A 15,706-nucleotide genomic window follows, 5' to 3' on the forward strand; every position below is an offset into this window, starting at 1 on the left:
GCTGTATCTGTGGTTCGTGTTTATATACGACAGGGTCCTAGACCTGTGATATCTCGGCCGCGTGGCCTAATGGATAAGGCGTCTGACTTCGGATCAGAAGATTGCAGGTTCGAGTCCTGCCGCGGTCGCATCTTTTGAGGGTCCTCTTTATTTAACAACTAGCTTCCTGAATTCTTTCCTTCAGCTACGCGGCACTATCTGTTAACGATGAATATGAGGTTCATGACATCAGAGTGTCCAGGCCGTGACACCGCGAGGTGGTCTACTATTACTTCTCTGTGGAACTTCTCTATAGCTCATTAAGGACTTTTGGTTCATTATTTATTATTTGATCTGCATTCATTTGGTTTCGTTTTTCACTTCTTTTATTGTGAAATCAGTTCTGTCGCACTGTTACCGTAATGCCTAGTGAACAAACGTAACTCAAGAGGCTCGTTTGTTTGACTGCAGTGACACACGAGCGAGGCTCTGCAGAATGAATGAGGTAAGCATCGTGTCGTGGTCCGTCCCATTTGGCTGTTACACCTTTCCCCTCCAACAACCTCGCTCAGCTTTTATCCACCCACGCTCATGAAACAATCGCCTGCGTAGTGTTTGCCTGTGTGACTGAGATTTGTTTTCTGTCTCTCCTGTGTGGTGTTTTCGTCTTCGCTCCTTGTCAGACGATGGCGGATGACACGGAGGATGTTGAGCTGGACTTTGCTGCTGACGAGCAGGAGAGGGCGCGAGGAAGCACAGTCATGAGGTGCAATGCAGGAGATGGCTATTATCATATATGTGTGTGTGTGTGTGTGTGTGTGTGTGCATATATATATATATATACACATATATATATATATATAGAGAGAGAGAGAGAGAGAGCGAGAGAGAGAGAGATACACACATACATCCATACATATATATATACATACATATATATATATATATATATATATATCAGTATACAGGGTACACTCATTGGCTTTCTGCTGTTGTTTTAAATTTTGCTCTTGCTAAAATCTAAATACGCTTTGGTCAGTATTTCCAACTTGTTATAATTTGTTTCACTGAAATCACATGAAACTCACTTTAACCACTTAATTGGTTAGTTATGCTGCTTTATATTGTTTTCTGTCATGTAAAGTGTGATTGTTTTCTATTTGTTGCCGTTGGTGTGTTTTGAAAAATGTGTCCAACTGCTGATTCGCTGATACTTTTGATATTGATATTTGGGCTTCTCATCATTTTTGTTATTTTGATGCTTTTGACCGCAGACACCCCCTGGCCTCCTTCTTCCACCTGTTCTTCCGAGTGGTTGCCATCGTTGCCTATTTGCTCTGTGACTGGATCGGCAAGAACTTTGCTTCATGTTTTGTCCTGATCATCACGCTGCTTTCTTTTGACTTTTGGTCTGTCAAGGTGAGGGGTCAACCACCTGTACGTCAGCAACGAATCCCCTTTTAATTTCCTATGCCTCCCTCCCTTTTTTTGCCCTGTTATTTTATATATACATATATATATGTATATATATATAATTTTAATCCACCTCACTGGTTTGTATTGCTCAGAATGTGACTGGCAGACTGTTGGTGGGGCTGCGCTGGTGGAATCAGATCGACGAGGATGGAAGGAGCCTCTGGGTGTTTGAAGCCAAAAAGGTGAGACACAGTTATTGGAGGGAGCATATTGGGGTTATTAAACATGGGGTAATGGCATTGTGTTTGTGTGTGTGTGCGTGCAGACCTCCCGGGGCAATAACACTGGGACGGAGGCGGAGGAGAGGATATTTTGGCTGGGTTTAATCGTCTGTCCTCTCATTTGGACATTCTTCTTCTTCAACTCCCTGTTCCTCCTGAAGATTAAATGGCTGGTGAGACACATGTTGCTTGTGTGCATGCTCTGCAGACCTACATCACATAACATGTCTGTCCATTTTCTCTCCCCCACAGTCTCTCGTCGTAGCTAGTATTTCCCTCCAAGTGGCAAACCTCTATGGTTATCTACGTTGCAAGGCAGTGGGACAAGATGGCCAGCCTCCAGACTCCCGCTCTTTCACGGGACAGCACCTCCTGCAGCGTGTGAGTGAAGGACTGTCCTGTTAACGTGTCAATGTTCTGTGAAACACGATGAGCTCACAAATAATTTGTCCCTTTTCCAGCCAGACATCATCTTTGGAATACTATGAAGACTACTTCCTCTACTAGTGTGTGTGTGTGTGTGTGTGTGTGTGTGTGTGTGTGTGTGTGTGTATACATACAGCTGCCTCATGTCCAGAGTTTCTACAAACTTCATCTACTTGAATGGCTGTGCGCCTTTGTTTATGCTGCTGAATATTGACATGTCGCCCATGAATGAGTCTTGCTATCATGTCAATAAAAGATAAAAGTGCATTTAAAAATTTTAAAAATTCCCACCTCAGTGAATTATTGTTAGTTTATTAATGCTGTTTTAAACAGCTCATACAAGCTTTATATCTTGAGTGTGACGTACACGGTCTTTGTCTTGGTTTCAGTAAAAAGTCTGTGTGGCACGCGACCACTGAGGCCTGAAGGTGACCAACCCTTTCACGACCCTACTTGTCATTCATCATGTCCAAAGTTACAACAACATGCGGATGTGGTTTGCAATCTGGTAAAATAAGACTTGCAGTCGGTCTTCAAGCTTTTTCATTATTTCGACTGAAGTCTATATGATTCTATCATTAAATCACCAAGCGCTTAAAGTTTCTGCAAGCTCAACTCTAATTAAACGTTTGTAAGCCTTTAACCTAGCCTTTCACCGTGGCTGAACGACATGACATCTTGCCAACCGCATAGGTTTCCAATGGTCCCAGTTAAAAGTGCACACAAGACAGATTCATTCTGACTGTACACTGACTTGTGGGGAGACTGCTTGGGATGACTCTTGGCTGTGGCCCCCTGATCTCAACACTTGCCACAAACGCCTCAGACCTCAAAAATCTTTAAAAAAATATTATCTTATTTGTCAAGAACGCTCACAACTCCTCTGTGAATCCCTGCAAACAGAGGAAAAGTCATTCTCATGTGCACTTCACAGCTACATTTTGCAAACCGGTATGCTGTGTATAAGAAAATGGTAACCTCCATTTATAAGATGAAATGCTATGGTCCAGCTGCCTATGGTCACCAGACAAGCCACAGTAGTGGAGCCACACATTTTTGATCGTTGTGCTAAAAGGTCAAATCGGTCGTGCTTTTTATATATATATATATATATATATATATATATATATATATATATATATAATCTACTTATCATGTCACCCCAAAACACTGTACAATAACGATCATATTTATAATTAAATACACATTAAAATAGCCATTTTGTTTATATCATTAAATATATATATAAATATATAATTAACTTTATTTTCATTTTTTCTTATTTGTATATCTTATTTTCCTTTTTAAATCTTTACAACAGGCATTCATTCTGATTTGACGATCACACACTCTTCATAATTTCGTTGTCCTTGCACAATGACAGTAAAGTTCTTGATTCTTAAGGTACTAAAAAAATTGATAACTGTCTCTGTCACTGAGATCATCCTGTTTGTTCAACTACTGTGGCCAAGGTCAGTGATGAACTTTCAGTCTTAACTTTGAAGCCACGAGGGTGAACGAGAGTGTGTGTGAGTGTGTGTGTGGGGGGGGGGGGGGGGAGATTGTTTTGTTCATTACACAAAAAAAACCATTGTCCCTGTTTGGTCATGTTCATATATGCAATTAGTAGTAATAGCAGTAGTAGTTAAAATCAAGTGACAAAAGCCAGAGAAAATAAATCGGAGTGAGAGCTCTCGCTGAGCCTGGACGTCCTTATGGTGCCGGCGGACGCTTGTGATTGGCCAGAGCGCCTCCCCTCGGTCCTGGTATGACGTCAGTGCGGGAGCGCGTTGGTGTGACAGTAGAGGAGGCGCGCGGGCTGGAGGAGAGGCAGAGGCTGGAGGAGCGAGGATGGAGCCGGACCACCGGGCAGCCGCGGGGAGCCCGACTCCTCCACGGGGGCCCGAAGTCAACGCAGACTAAAAGAATCCATCTGGAAAAAATCCTCCTCGGGCTGAAGTTGGGGACACGTGTCGTCCAGGGCGCGATTTGTCCTCGAACAGCGGTAAGAAAACGCGCCCGGTAAATGTTGCAGGATTGCGCACGGACAGCGATGCAATTTTTTTTTTGCCTTGACTCTCCTCTCATGCCGTGTCCGTGTGTCTGATGCAGATCGTCCGGGGACACAGAGGGATGCATGTTCACTTTGCCTCTTCCGCGCGTGTAAACCTGTAGCCGATGACTTAACCCAACAGAACCGCCCTTTGCGTTTAATTTAAAATAAGGGCGAAAGCGTAAAGGTGATTTGGAACCGGTGACGGGGGGGGGGGGGGGGGGACAAAAAAAAAAAATACCCCGAGCTCTTTGACCTGATTTTACTACAATATGGGAACAAATTAGTTTCTGCGGATTAATCCTTGTGATGTGACACAGTCCAGTTTTAGAAGAAGTAGGCCATTCACAAGTCTCATTAAAAGTAGGGATCCGTTGCCCCCCCAGGAGCATTAAAGAGCCAAGAACGAATCAAATCATCTTAAACCTCGGCTCAATTTAGATTTAAGGCCTAATAGATTTCTTTTTTTAAAGAAGAAGAAGAAGAAGAAGAAGAAGAGCATTGTTTTACCTGCTGCATCAAAAAAATACACATTTCTTTACCCAACGAGGTCTCAGGTTCATGGTCATGGTCTTTTCATCCGGGCCGTTTTAATGGTTTTCCAGTGGGGGGAAGAAAAGAAAAAAACAGAAATTTAGCTTCTTATACCAGATTACATGAGTACAAATCCTCTAAGCGTGATTTTACAACAATGCTCCTTTCTCTTTTTAATTGTACAAAATCTCATGGCAGCTAAGGGTTCCTTTAAATGGCACACTGTGTGAAAGGGAATATGAGGAAAAAAAATCTGTATAATAACTGTATTAACTAATACCTTGCAGTGCAGCTTTAACACGTGCAATGGGACTGACCTATAAGATATTCCAAAATCCCCACTGTGCACTGGATTTTATTTTTCTGTAAGTCTCTCCCGAGCAACAATCATTTGAAACGTTGTGAATATACCTTGTAAAATACGTTTTTATTTATAATTATTGTACATTTTCCTTTCCTTTTTTTAATGCAGTCAGACGCACACTGATTTTGATATGTAGGGCCAAGCCACACAAACACACATATATTTAAGTACAAATACAAAATAATGTTTCTATTCTCTGACAGTAATAATAATTTTTGAAGGAGGCCTTTTCCAATTTAACTGCAGAATAATAGGAAATTTACAGAAATCGAAAATATAATTAGGTCAACAGTTACTAGGCCTTAAACCAGACAAGTTGTACATCATGAGATGAATTAAATGGCTAATTTGGACCTTAACCAACAAAATGTGTATTTTGTTTCCTGGCTCTAAATACATTTAACACATTTGACTCCTCAGTTGTTGAGGTGTAATCAAGACATACTGTAAATGAGATCCAGGGATTGTGGTTTTTTTATATTATATTAATATTACATCATGTGCCTGCTCATGTGTGCTCACCTCTTTCCAGATCACGGCATCGTCATGTACAGTCGGAAGAAGTGTGAAGGGAGGTCTGTTTTTGTCTTTGGTTATCTAGCTGTATGAGTGTTAAATACCTGTCATAAAGCTAGATAACCGAAAGTAGAAATGACTTCCGTATAACGCTGTGTGAAAGAGAGAGAGAGAGAGAGAGAGAGGGGGGGGGGGAGGTGGAGAGAGAAAGAGGGGACCCCACAGGCTTCAAACTCACCCAGTTGGATTTTCACTTTCACCGCAAAAAGAAAAAAAGGTAGGAAAATAGTTTTTGCTTCATGGTTTTCTGAAATCTTCAATAGAAAATTGAGGGTAGAAAAAAAATCATCAATGACTTGTACTAAATGCAAAAGTGTCAGCAAACGTGGTGTCAAAATAATTTGTATGTGCGGATGTAGCATTGCGATGTAGTTCTTCCTTCTATAATAAGCACAGACTTTTAGTATAGTAAGTTAGATTTATAAGCATTTTACTGTGCTGTAGCCTGGAGAGCCTTTTCTGTGCATCTGTTTTTTTTAATCATCATTGTATATATCAGGTGTCATTTTTAAAGAAAAACGAAAATGCTTAAATTAAAGTAGTTTAAACCTCACACCCACGGCTTCTGATTTATCTCTTATGCTTCACAGTATCTTTGTTGTGTGCTCTTTTAATCCCACCAATGTTTATTTGGAGGATTCAAGTGTATATGAGCTGTATGAATTACCTGAAAGTCCACAGTCAGTGGCCCTGTTTTAGGGCGGATGTCCATTCAGGCCCTCTGCAACATGGTGCTGAATGTTAAACAGGTCGCCCAGTGGGTGGAGGGAAAGTAGTATTGTCCCAAACTTTGTCCACTCCGAGGTCCTGCCAAATGGACGAGAGCTGAGATTTAATTAAGCAAATTTTATTGCTGTTATGTGGGAAAAAATATAAGCAGGAATCGAATATTATCAATGGCTAGGTCACAATTGGCCTTGATCACAGCAAAATGGTTGACTTGTCACAGTGGAAAACACTGACGATGGCGCCGACTAATTAAAGCGTCCCAGTCCGCCATGACAGTGACGCAGCGTGCACGATACCAGAGCCCGGAACCTGGAGCTGCTAAATGGAATTCAGCCACCTTTTTTTTTTAATATTGTTTACACCTGTGTTAATTTTTACTTTTTTTTTTTGCAAGACACGTCAAAATGGTTTGTTTTTTAAAAAGGCCTAGGCGCCTTCTCGCCCCTCCCGGTGCAATTTAAGATGTGAAATAACACTGAGCTAAAGAAGAAACTCCCTATTTTCATGATGTCCGCCACATTTTCTCCAGAGGATCTCTGCTGTGGGACACACAGTCTAGTCAATGGTCAAGCACATACTATCAATTCCTTATTGTTTTCTATTTTAAAGCCCACAAATTCATTCATTTACTTTTTTTCTTTCTTATGGGATAGCATTTTCCATCTATTTAAAAAAAAAAGAGAAAAAAAGGGGGGAACAAATTTGAATTTCACTTGAGAGACTTTGCTTATGGATGAAAGAAAAGGGAAGCTAACGTTTTGTCCGGGCACTAATGTCTCCGGGGCTGCTAATAATCCAGTTGAGTGGCGCGGCACCCTATACACACACAGGGTTAACAAAAAACACTTGGCGTCGGTGTTTAAAGCTGCACCGAGTCCCGGAGCCTTTGGGAAACATTGTGCTTCGCCTCAATGCGAAGGCCAGGGCCGCCCTGTAGACAGGAGCCGAACCTTTCAGCCTGGCACTTCAGCGCTGTGCGGTGCATACGCTCAGCCCGGAGAATGCCACTAAAGCCTAAAGAGCACCAAAGTGAGATGAGAGTTTTCATTCACTCTGTTAACTACCTATTGCAGCAGCGCTCGCCGTCAAACCGGGCTAATTGCCTCGCTTCTCTGCGAGATATTGGATATGTGAAAAGGCCGAGGTCGGAGTCTTTTCCTGAGCGCTCTCCGTCACATGCCCCCTTAATGAATGGGAAGTTAAAAACACTCGAGACTTTATTTGTGGGAGGGTCCGAGGCTTCGTTGTTTTAACATGTGTACTGCTATAATGATTCTTCGAATGCTTTAATTGTAGCGAAAAATACACACCCGTGCACACAAAGAGGACAAGGGCAATGAGTAAACCTGCCAAAGGTTTCAATGACCGGCTGATTTTTCTAAACAAAGAACCCACAATTTTTCGAACTACAATGATAGCTCAAAGACTCGAATGTACCTGTTTTATTCCTCTGCTCTCTCTCCTTTGTCTCCTCTTGTTTCAGGTTTCCTAACAACGAAGGAAGGGGCTTTCCTAAAAAAAAAAGGGAAGGGAAGAACCATCGTTAGAGAGAGAGAGGGGGAAACTCGGTCAGTCCAGAATTGCCACCTCCTCCCTCCCCATGTCCCCCGTCGTCCCTTTTGCCCCACAGCCTCTAATGCCATCTGCACTGCCAACGGGGGGAACACTTTGCCCGTGCCAAGAGGCGGAGAGAGACCCGGCCGGATCCCTGGAGTATGGGCGCGCTCACAGGAGCCATCTTGGGAGATGTTGTTTGCCGCGACACCTAAAATGGCTGGGCTGGCATACTAGGTGAGCTGCGTCATGGTGTTGTGTTGGGTACGGGTGGTAATGGTGTTGGTGGGCAGGAGGTGGGGGAGTGTGTGTGGGATTGTGTGTGTGTGTGTGTGTGTGTGTGTGTGTGTGTATGTGTGTGTGATTGTGTGTGTGTGTGTGTGTGTGTGTGTGATTGTGTGTGTGTGTGTGTGTGTGTGTGTGTGTGTGATTGGGGGGTGGGGGCAGGAGAATGGATGAGGGGAAGAAGAAGAGTTTCCCATTTCCTCCCCAGTCACACATGGCCTCTCTCTTTTCTCTATCTTGTGCTCCTGCTAATTAGCAGTTAAGGGGTGATGTGGGGGTGGTGTTGGGTGGGGAACAGTGGTCGGTGGTTGGTGGTGGTGGTGGTGGTGGTGGTAAGGGATGGGTGGGGGTGGGTAGCAAACAAAATTAATGAGCTGGCACTGGTTGAGGGAAACCTGCCATCCTCTCTTGTCACGGTGCTTCTTTGCTCCCTGATGCACACCGGGCAGCGGTGTACGCCGCGTTTCCGCCTGACAAACCTTCGCCGATTCGTTCAGGCAGTGCCGCCTGAAATGTTATGAAGTTCACATTAAGATATTTTGTACATGAGTATCTAAAAGAGGCTACAGGGGGAAGAACATTGTACCATTAGGATCTTAGATTTAATTTACTGTACAAACAAAAGATATTTTGGCATCCAGAGCGGCTTCTTCTCTGTAATTATACCAGAACTGATTTTGAATGGAACATTCATATAAGAGTCGCAGTTAGGGGGGTTATATTTCACTGTTCGATATTGGAACACAAATCTACAGTCATAAATGTCTTTGAGTTAGTGTGTCCACGGCACAGAGGTGCCTCAGTAAAACAGTTCACAAATTTAAAGCGCAACATCGCTGCGCACAGACCGGTTCATGTTGGAAATCATCTTTGTTAGACTCTTGGTCTCAGCAATTTGTTATTGATCACGACTCCACTGCGATGCACTTCCGCAGGTACCAGCGACACGCGTGATTAGAAAGTGTATTTGACACGCAGACCAAGAATGACTCCACGCGAACGTTAAAGCAAATTTCACATTTTTGCCAAATTCTGACAAGGGCGAACTGAGGCCCGCCAAGGATCAAGGCTCCAAATCTTTGCCAGCTCCATCCATGTAGCCTCACACACACTAACACACACACACACACACACACACACAGATCCTGAGCCTGCTCCTGGTCGTGGCGTTAGAGCCCTGTACCCCTGGCGTCGCTGGCAGCAACCTGAAGCAGGAGACAGGGGGACACGTGAGCATGTGTGTCCTGGGCCAACATGTGCAGCTGCAGTGATTGTGTGTTAATGAACAGCGCCGTGCGTTTTCACATTATCATTCAGCCTCTCTCTCGCTCTCTCACACTCCACACCCCCACCCCCTCAATAGCTGTTTAGTCGTCGTCCCCCCCGGCCACCCACCCACCCCTTCCCTGCAAAAGCCTGCTTTCCCACCATTGTGGGTGCTGGTGCTGCGGCGGGCCAGGGCTGGGGGGCAGGGTGGGAAAGACCCTCCAGACTAGACATGAGCAGATGCCTGAGACATTAGACTGTCGTGCGGATCACCGGGGTCGGGCGAGCCGCTGAGTTTTAATGTGTGTGCAAGTGTATGTGTGTTTGATATGTGTGTGATGGAGGGGGGTGGGGGGTGGAGAGGGGGGGGGTAGTCCAGGCCCTGGAGTGCCACCTGACTGTTCATTAGTCTATTCAGCCTCCACTGCATGTCTGAAAGGCATGGAGATTCTGCCCCCCCCCCCCCCCCCCGCTAAATGAGAATGATTTCCCCGGCATCAGAGATGCATTCACACACGATATGCATATAGAAGCATGCGCTCAAGCCTCCACTCGGTCACACCGCATCTCAAGTTCTGCCATTGGGTGGTGTCAGAGGTGTGATGCAATGCTACATCAACACTCCAAAGATGTGTTTTCACATTTTTTTTATTATTATTGTTTTTACACTCATCTTATTCAAGATTTAAACCTCGAACAGTGTCTTCATCATCTTGGCTGCGGACTCCTTTATACTCGCCGGGTGCAGTTTGTCCTTCATGCAGACAGAATGGACACGCGGCGAATCGTAGTCGAAAGACACACATCATGAAAATCTCTCAACACAGTTGGCGACACAAGTGTATCTCTGTGAGTGACTCAGCCAAGGCGATGGGTGTGCCTAACAAGCCGAATGATGTAACCCCTCGGATAATGATTATTAATGAGCCCTGTACTGTACACGTGCCTCCACGAGATATGTAAGGCGTGTGTGCCGGCCCACACATCAAAAGATTATTCCCTGTCTTTATTCACGTAAAAAGACTCGGAGCTGTCTTGGTAACTGCATTTGTGCTGCTCAGCTGTGATATGCGGCGCGTTGCTCCGGGCAGATTTGACAGGAGAGAAAAGCAAGGTGAAGGCGAGGGATTAATCTCGGAGACGCCGTGCGGCTCGCCCCCGAGCCTCGTCTCTGGTGCAGATCTCCGTGGTTGGAGTTGGAGAAAAACAATTATGAAATTGCTGCTTTGAAAAATTTCAACGAAAACAACAAAAAAAATTGGCTTATTAAGGAAAAAGGAGGCGAGAGAGGCAGGTGTAGCACATATAGGAAGCCATGTTTGGGCCTCTGCATTTGCTGGTGAAGTGCCAGAGCAATTTGCAGCCACGAGGAGCGGGGCATGGAGGTGTGTGTGTGTGTGTGTGTGTGTGTGTGTGTGTGTGTGCGTGTGTTTGAAAAGAGTAAGGGGGAGGAGGTTGGTGTGCATCTGTATGTGAGAGCTGCAGCAATCGACCGCGTGGTCAAAAAAGAGCATGAAGCTAATGTGTTCATTCTCACAACGTCTGCTAAAAAAGAGCAGTTTGTCGTGTTCCCTACTATTTGAAGGAAATAAAAATGGGTGACGCGCGCACAATATTGATCTGTCTCACGTTTACCTGCCCTGTATCTGTGATTCTCACTTTTGCTGTACGGTGGGGAGGGAGAAGGCACTGAAGTAAAAGTCACTGTCAAGGGGAGCCCGTCCTGATTTAGATTTGTGCTGAGCACAGTGGCGAACCTGCTTAAGAGTCTGGTTTTTTAATCTGATCTGAAACAAAGAGAGTTTTCAGTCGAAGATTGTCTGGACATCGAGGTCAACGGCTTTGACACCGTGACGGCGGGACTCAGGATTTGAGCGTCCCTGAATCTCTCTCCGCACACTGTAGATACATTGACTTAAGTATTCCCTCTTCGTTTCCTCAATCCCTTCGTCTTGTACATAACTTAGAATTTCACAGAAAAAACGCATTTCCCCCTCCAGAGAATGCCAGAATAGAGATGCTTACCTTTCCCTTTTCTGTCTTCTCTCTCTCCCCTGTTATTCATTATTAACTACGTATTGCTTTTGCTGTGTGGGATTTTTTCAGAGCAAGGAAATTATAATATGTGACATGATGAAGTGACAGTAGCCGGCGCTCACTTCCCTTTCTGTGTGGGTGCAGCAGCGTAGCCATAGTTGCGATAAAATGTTAATTCCATATAGCTCCTGGGTTACCTCTTTGGATTCTCCTTGCTATGTGTGGACACTATTAATGTTTTAACGGCTCTGCTGTGATATATATATATATATATATATATATATATATATATATATATATAAAGCCCAGCTCACGGGCCGCCTATAGTCTTGGACGAGGTCCAATGTGGGTCAATCGAGGCTCATCAGGGCTCTTTAAATGCAACTTTGGCCGAGACTAATCTTGCACAAAGCCCAGTGTTAAGTATCTTAGAGGAAGATGGAGAGAAGTTTCTGCATCCCAGGCTTTTCAGATTATGTCTGTTGGCTGTGGCATCCCTAAGTAGGGGTCCTGTATGCTCCAATAAAAGTAGAGGAGAATTAGGTGACTGAGCCTTTAATACAGTGGGTCTTTGTAATCATATCAGGGGGAGATGAGGTTCTGGGGTTGAGCAGAATTAGGGGGAATCCTAGGTGTGACCTTTTTTTCAGTGTGTATGTTATTATATTCTGTGTTAAAGTACATTCATTCAGAAAAAAAGTGAGGGGGAAATGGGACGAGTCCAAATGACATTCTAATCATCATAATGGCAACATTCCAGCATCAGATGGCTGTGCACCTCCATCGCTCTCCCAAGTTCAAGTTCATGGGTGTAGCCGCTCTGTCTGCGACCGGTCAATGAGTTAGGAGCGTCTGTGGCCACCCTGGAGTACGAGAGAGGGAGGTGGCGGTGGCGGATGGATTGACGGAGGGGGGGTACGTCGCCTTTGACCTCTGTTAGGGTTGCTAGGGGAAAGAGGCCGGCCGGCTCAGTAATGTACGAGTGAAAAGGCCGAACTGTCAGGGCTGTCCAGCAGACGTCAACCCCCCACCACACACACACAGTCACTCCTACCCATTCACACGTACACACAGATGGCACGGGCCGGCTTGGGAAAGTTGGCGGCGAGAGCTGCGCTTTATGTTCACCAGACACCGTTGTAATTCATCCAACCTTTAGAGGCTGCACAGTCCGCACCGCTCCGTCAGTGCATTCTGCTCTGCGTCTGTCTCATTTCCCAGCCTTATCCTACACATCTGAATGCCCATTGTGTGTGTGTGTGTGTGTGTGTGTGTGTGTGTGTGTTGTGGCCTTATGGGCTTATAAGACAATAAACACAGCATTACCGTGATGAAACAACACATGTCAGACAAGAACATAACTTCTTCGGAAGCTTTGCGAACAAAAGGCTTTGTGTGCGTCCTCAGGTTCCACAAATCAGGTCTCAAGTCTTTTCAAACAGACGTCAGAAGAAATAAAGGACATTTGGCTACAAAGTTAAGCCCATGCAATCATCATATAGAAAAAAAGGAACATGAAATAAACATGGTCTCTAGTCTCAATCGAATTGCAGAACAAATGAAGATTTGCTCCACTGTAAAAAGAAAGAGAGAAGAGAACGGGTTCTATGGTTCATTGGGGGGAGACTGGCTGCATCTGTGCACATGAAGATCTTTCACTTAAGGTTAGGCTTATACACCTTTGATGTTTTTATATTTTCTTTTATCAAGTTGTTTGGATAAATGCCCTGTAAAATAATCCGCGACATCAGTCAACCACCGATTTCTGTGCCTGCTCGTTTCAAAATGGTCAGCGTTCGGTGTGTGAGCGACTGCGTGTCAGAGCGGTCATGCACATCCACTGATTGTAGTGTGTGCGTGTTTCCATGCCCCTCTGCAAATGTGTGAAAGTGTGGCCTCATTTAAGGTTGCATTCATTCAGGGGAGGGGTCTGGCGAATAAAAGAGTGTGTATTTGCATACGCTGCATGCCGTCTGCAGGGAGGGAGCAGTCAAAAAAAAGATATCAGAGGTGGACAAAGAGAACGAGGACAAATCCTTCATTGTGGGCTTGGTGGGAGAAAGGGGCTCGTCTGAATTGGGGAGTGGGTGAAAATTGACAGAGAAAGAGTTTGGGCTGGTTCCCCGCGGGGATAAAAGCCTTAAGATCCCTCCATGCATGCAGCCTGAAAATGGGAGAGAAGAACAACACGCAGAGCACAGGGGCCTATTTCTACGTGGCATGAAAAGGAAGTTTGTTTTTCCTAAACAGTGCCTACGATTTCTGGTGTACAAGACTAAAAAAAAAAAAAAAAAATCACAGACAGCTGCAAATTCAGTGCTGTCCAAACACGCCCATCGATATTTGGAATAAGGAGCTTTGGGTTGCAGGATTATGATTTCCTTTTATACTCTTCTTCTTAAAACGTATCTCCATAGACTCACTTTTATACGACATTACTTTTATGAAGGGAGTTCATTTACCCCTTTTATGTTCTTTTACCCTGTGGTCCTTCGCGTTTTGTTTTAATCTCTTTTATGGCGAGTGTTTGCTGTTTTTTATTGACTGCTCAGCACTTTGTAGGCTCTATAAACAGAGCTTTTAATTATTACTACGATCTCGACAAAACAAATGTACCTGCACTGTCTACTTCTAGAGAAACTATTTCTTTCTTTCTTTCTGCCTAAAAATGTGATGTATTTTTTTACTTTCCATGCTGAGTGGAGGATTTTATGATTTTTGGATTCTCATGCTAATGATTCCCTCCATCATCTTTCCTCAGGACGGGACAGCACCAGTGAGACTCTTGGCACTCGACAGGAAACAAGATCAAGAAGATCAGAACAAAAACTACAGCAGTCATCATATTGTTGAGACTCTCACCAGAGAAGGAACTCCAGAGATTATTTTGTCAACTAATGAGGAGCAAGAGGAGTGCTGTGTAGAAACAAAAGATATACTGTATGTCGGGTGTAAATCTGAAACGTGCCTGTTATCTTTGGAAATACTAAGTTGATTTCAAGATGCTGTATGAATGAAGTGTGTTTAGTAATCACGCAACTATGCATTCAAAAAAATTGTTTCCACCTAATACAAACTCAATGCCTAATGTCTTTGTAGCAAATGCATTTTTTCATCATTGAACTATTTTTTTTTTCTCATACTTTAAGTGAAGTGTTAGTTATTGACATGATATGAATTCATCAGAGCAAATTGTTTCGAATTTAATGATGTAGACGACACTTCTTTTAAATAAAAATTATGAAAACCTTATCACATCTGTGTAATAGCCTTGTTTTATTTTGGTGAGAAATTAGATAAAGTCAAGATTTATTTTTATATAAAAATTTTGGGGAGGGGCTTCACTCTTCAAAAAATAAGTAGACAATGTGTTTATAAATCAGTCAGTCTGGCCTTTTTTTCTTCCTTTATATTCACATGTTAGTGTCTGTGTGTGTGTGTGTGTCTGTGGATCGTGTGAGAGAGTGTTTGAATGACCTCGCATTAAGTTTTAATTAGGAGGAGCAGACAGAGGGACGTGTGTTGAATCAGTGTGGGAAAGAAAAAAGTTCATCAGCCACTAAATTCTATGGACAGAATGACCCTTCGCCGCTATTAAAATATATAATAAGGTTTTCTTCATTGCCTTCATATTTTATTTATCAGGGAAATGTAATTTTACAACCACATTGTGCAGATTTTCTGCTGCACTTTGCAAAAAAAACCAAAAAAAAAAACCCTACAAAACTATAATGAAATAAGAAGAACCCATTTTTTTGTCGTCTGAATAAAAGATGTGTATATTTCAATGTGCAGTTTTCTTTAAATCCACACGTATTGCTCCACATCAGGGCCTCGTTTTGAGGCTTAATCAGATTTCGGGATTAGAGGCTGTCCTGGTGTCAGTCGGACACTGATTGAGGTCTGACTGATCTGTGTCCGGAGTCAAACAACAGATGGACGTGTGCGGGGTCGACGGCGGATTACTTCTGTCTGTCGATGTAGGAACGCAAATATGTTCGTCAGTTACCAGCAATTTATGTCATTCAGAGGGTATGTGGGAAAACGTTCTGACAGGAAACACTGTACTTGTGTTATATTTTAGAGGTGAAAAACAATGAAAAACATGTTAATATTCTAAGCATAAATTTGTGATAAATAAATTTATAAATAAAAGCTCATCTAGAAAAGCCCGGCTATTATTGCATCAAACTGTATGAATTTTAC

General features: G+C 43.6%; 1 protein-coding gene, 1 long non-coding RNA gene and 1 other non-coding gene across 4 annotated transcripts; all 3 read left to right on the top strand.

Annotated features, from left to right (window-relative positions):
- The first annotated feature begins 55 nt into the window (after positions 1-55).
- On the top strand, positions 56-128 carry trnar-ucg. Its single transcript has one exon. It is a non-coding gene; the product is annotated as a tRNA-Arg (tRNA).
- A 65-nt stretch (positions 129-193) lies between these two features.
- Positions 194-2,380, top strand: LOC118315908 (Golgi apparatus membrane protein TVP23 homolog A-like). The gene is made up of 7 exons (XM_035643586.2): positions 194-484; positions 663-745; positions 1,254-1,398; positions 1,548-1,637; positions 1,721-1,849; positions 1,929-2,057; positions 2,138-2,380. Exons 1-7 carry the CDS (start codon positions 476-478, stop codon positions 2,162-2,164), a joined length of 612 nt encoding a protein of 203 aa, XP_035499479.2. The 5' UTR covers positions 194-475; the 3' UTR covers positions 2,165-2,380.
- A 1,505-nt stretch (positions 2,381-3,885) lies between these two features.
- LOC118315910 lies at positions 3,886-14,752 on the top strand. Of its 2 annotated transcripts, XR_004794971.2 has the most exons (4): positions 3,886-4,107; positions 5,586-5,846; positions 7,842-8,149; positions 14,262-14,752. It is a non-coding gene; the product is annotated as an uncharacterized LOC118315910 (long non-coding RNA). The 2 variants fall into 2 exon arrangements; XR_004794972.2 differs by lacking the exon at positions 5,586-5,846 and having other exon boundaries at positions 3,904-4,107.
- The last annotated feature ends 954 nt before the right edge of the window (positions 14,753-15,706 follow it).

The sequence above is a fragment of the Scophthalmus maximus genome, chromosome 7 (genome assembly GCF_022379125.1).
Source record: "Scophthalmus maximus strain ysfricsl-2021 chromosome 7, ASM2237912v1, whole genome shotgun sequence".
Taxonomy (NCBI): Eukaryota; Metazoa; Chordata; class Actinopteri; order Pleuronectiformes; family Scophthalmidae; genus Scophthalmus; species Scophthalmus maximus.

Coding starts and splice junctions, on each gene's coding strand:
- LOC118315908 (XM_035643586.2), top strand. Junction 746..1,253: donor CGAGGAAGCACAGTCATGAG/GTGCAATGCAGG, acceptor TTTTGACCGCAG/ACACCCCCTGGCCTCCTTCT. Junction 2,058..2,137: donor GACAGCACCTCCTGCAGCGT/GTGAGTGAAGGA, acceptor TCCCTTTTCCAG/CCAGACATCATCTTTGGAAT.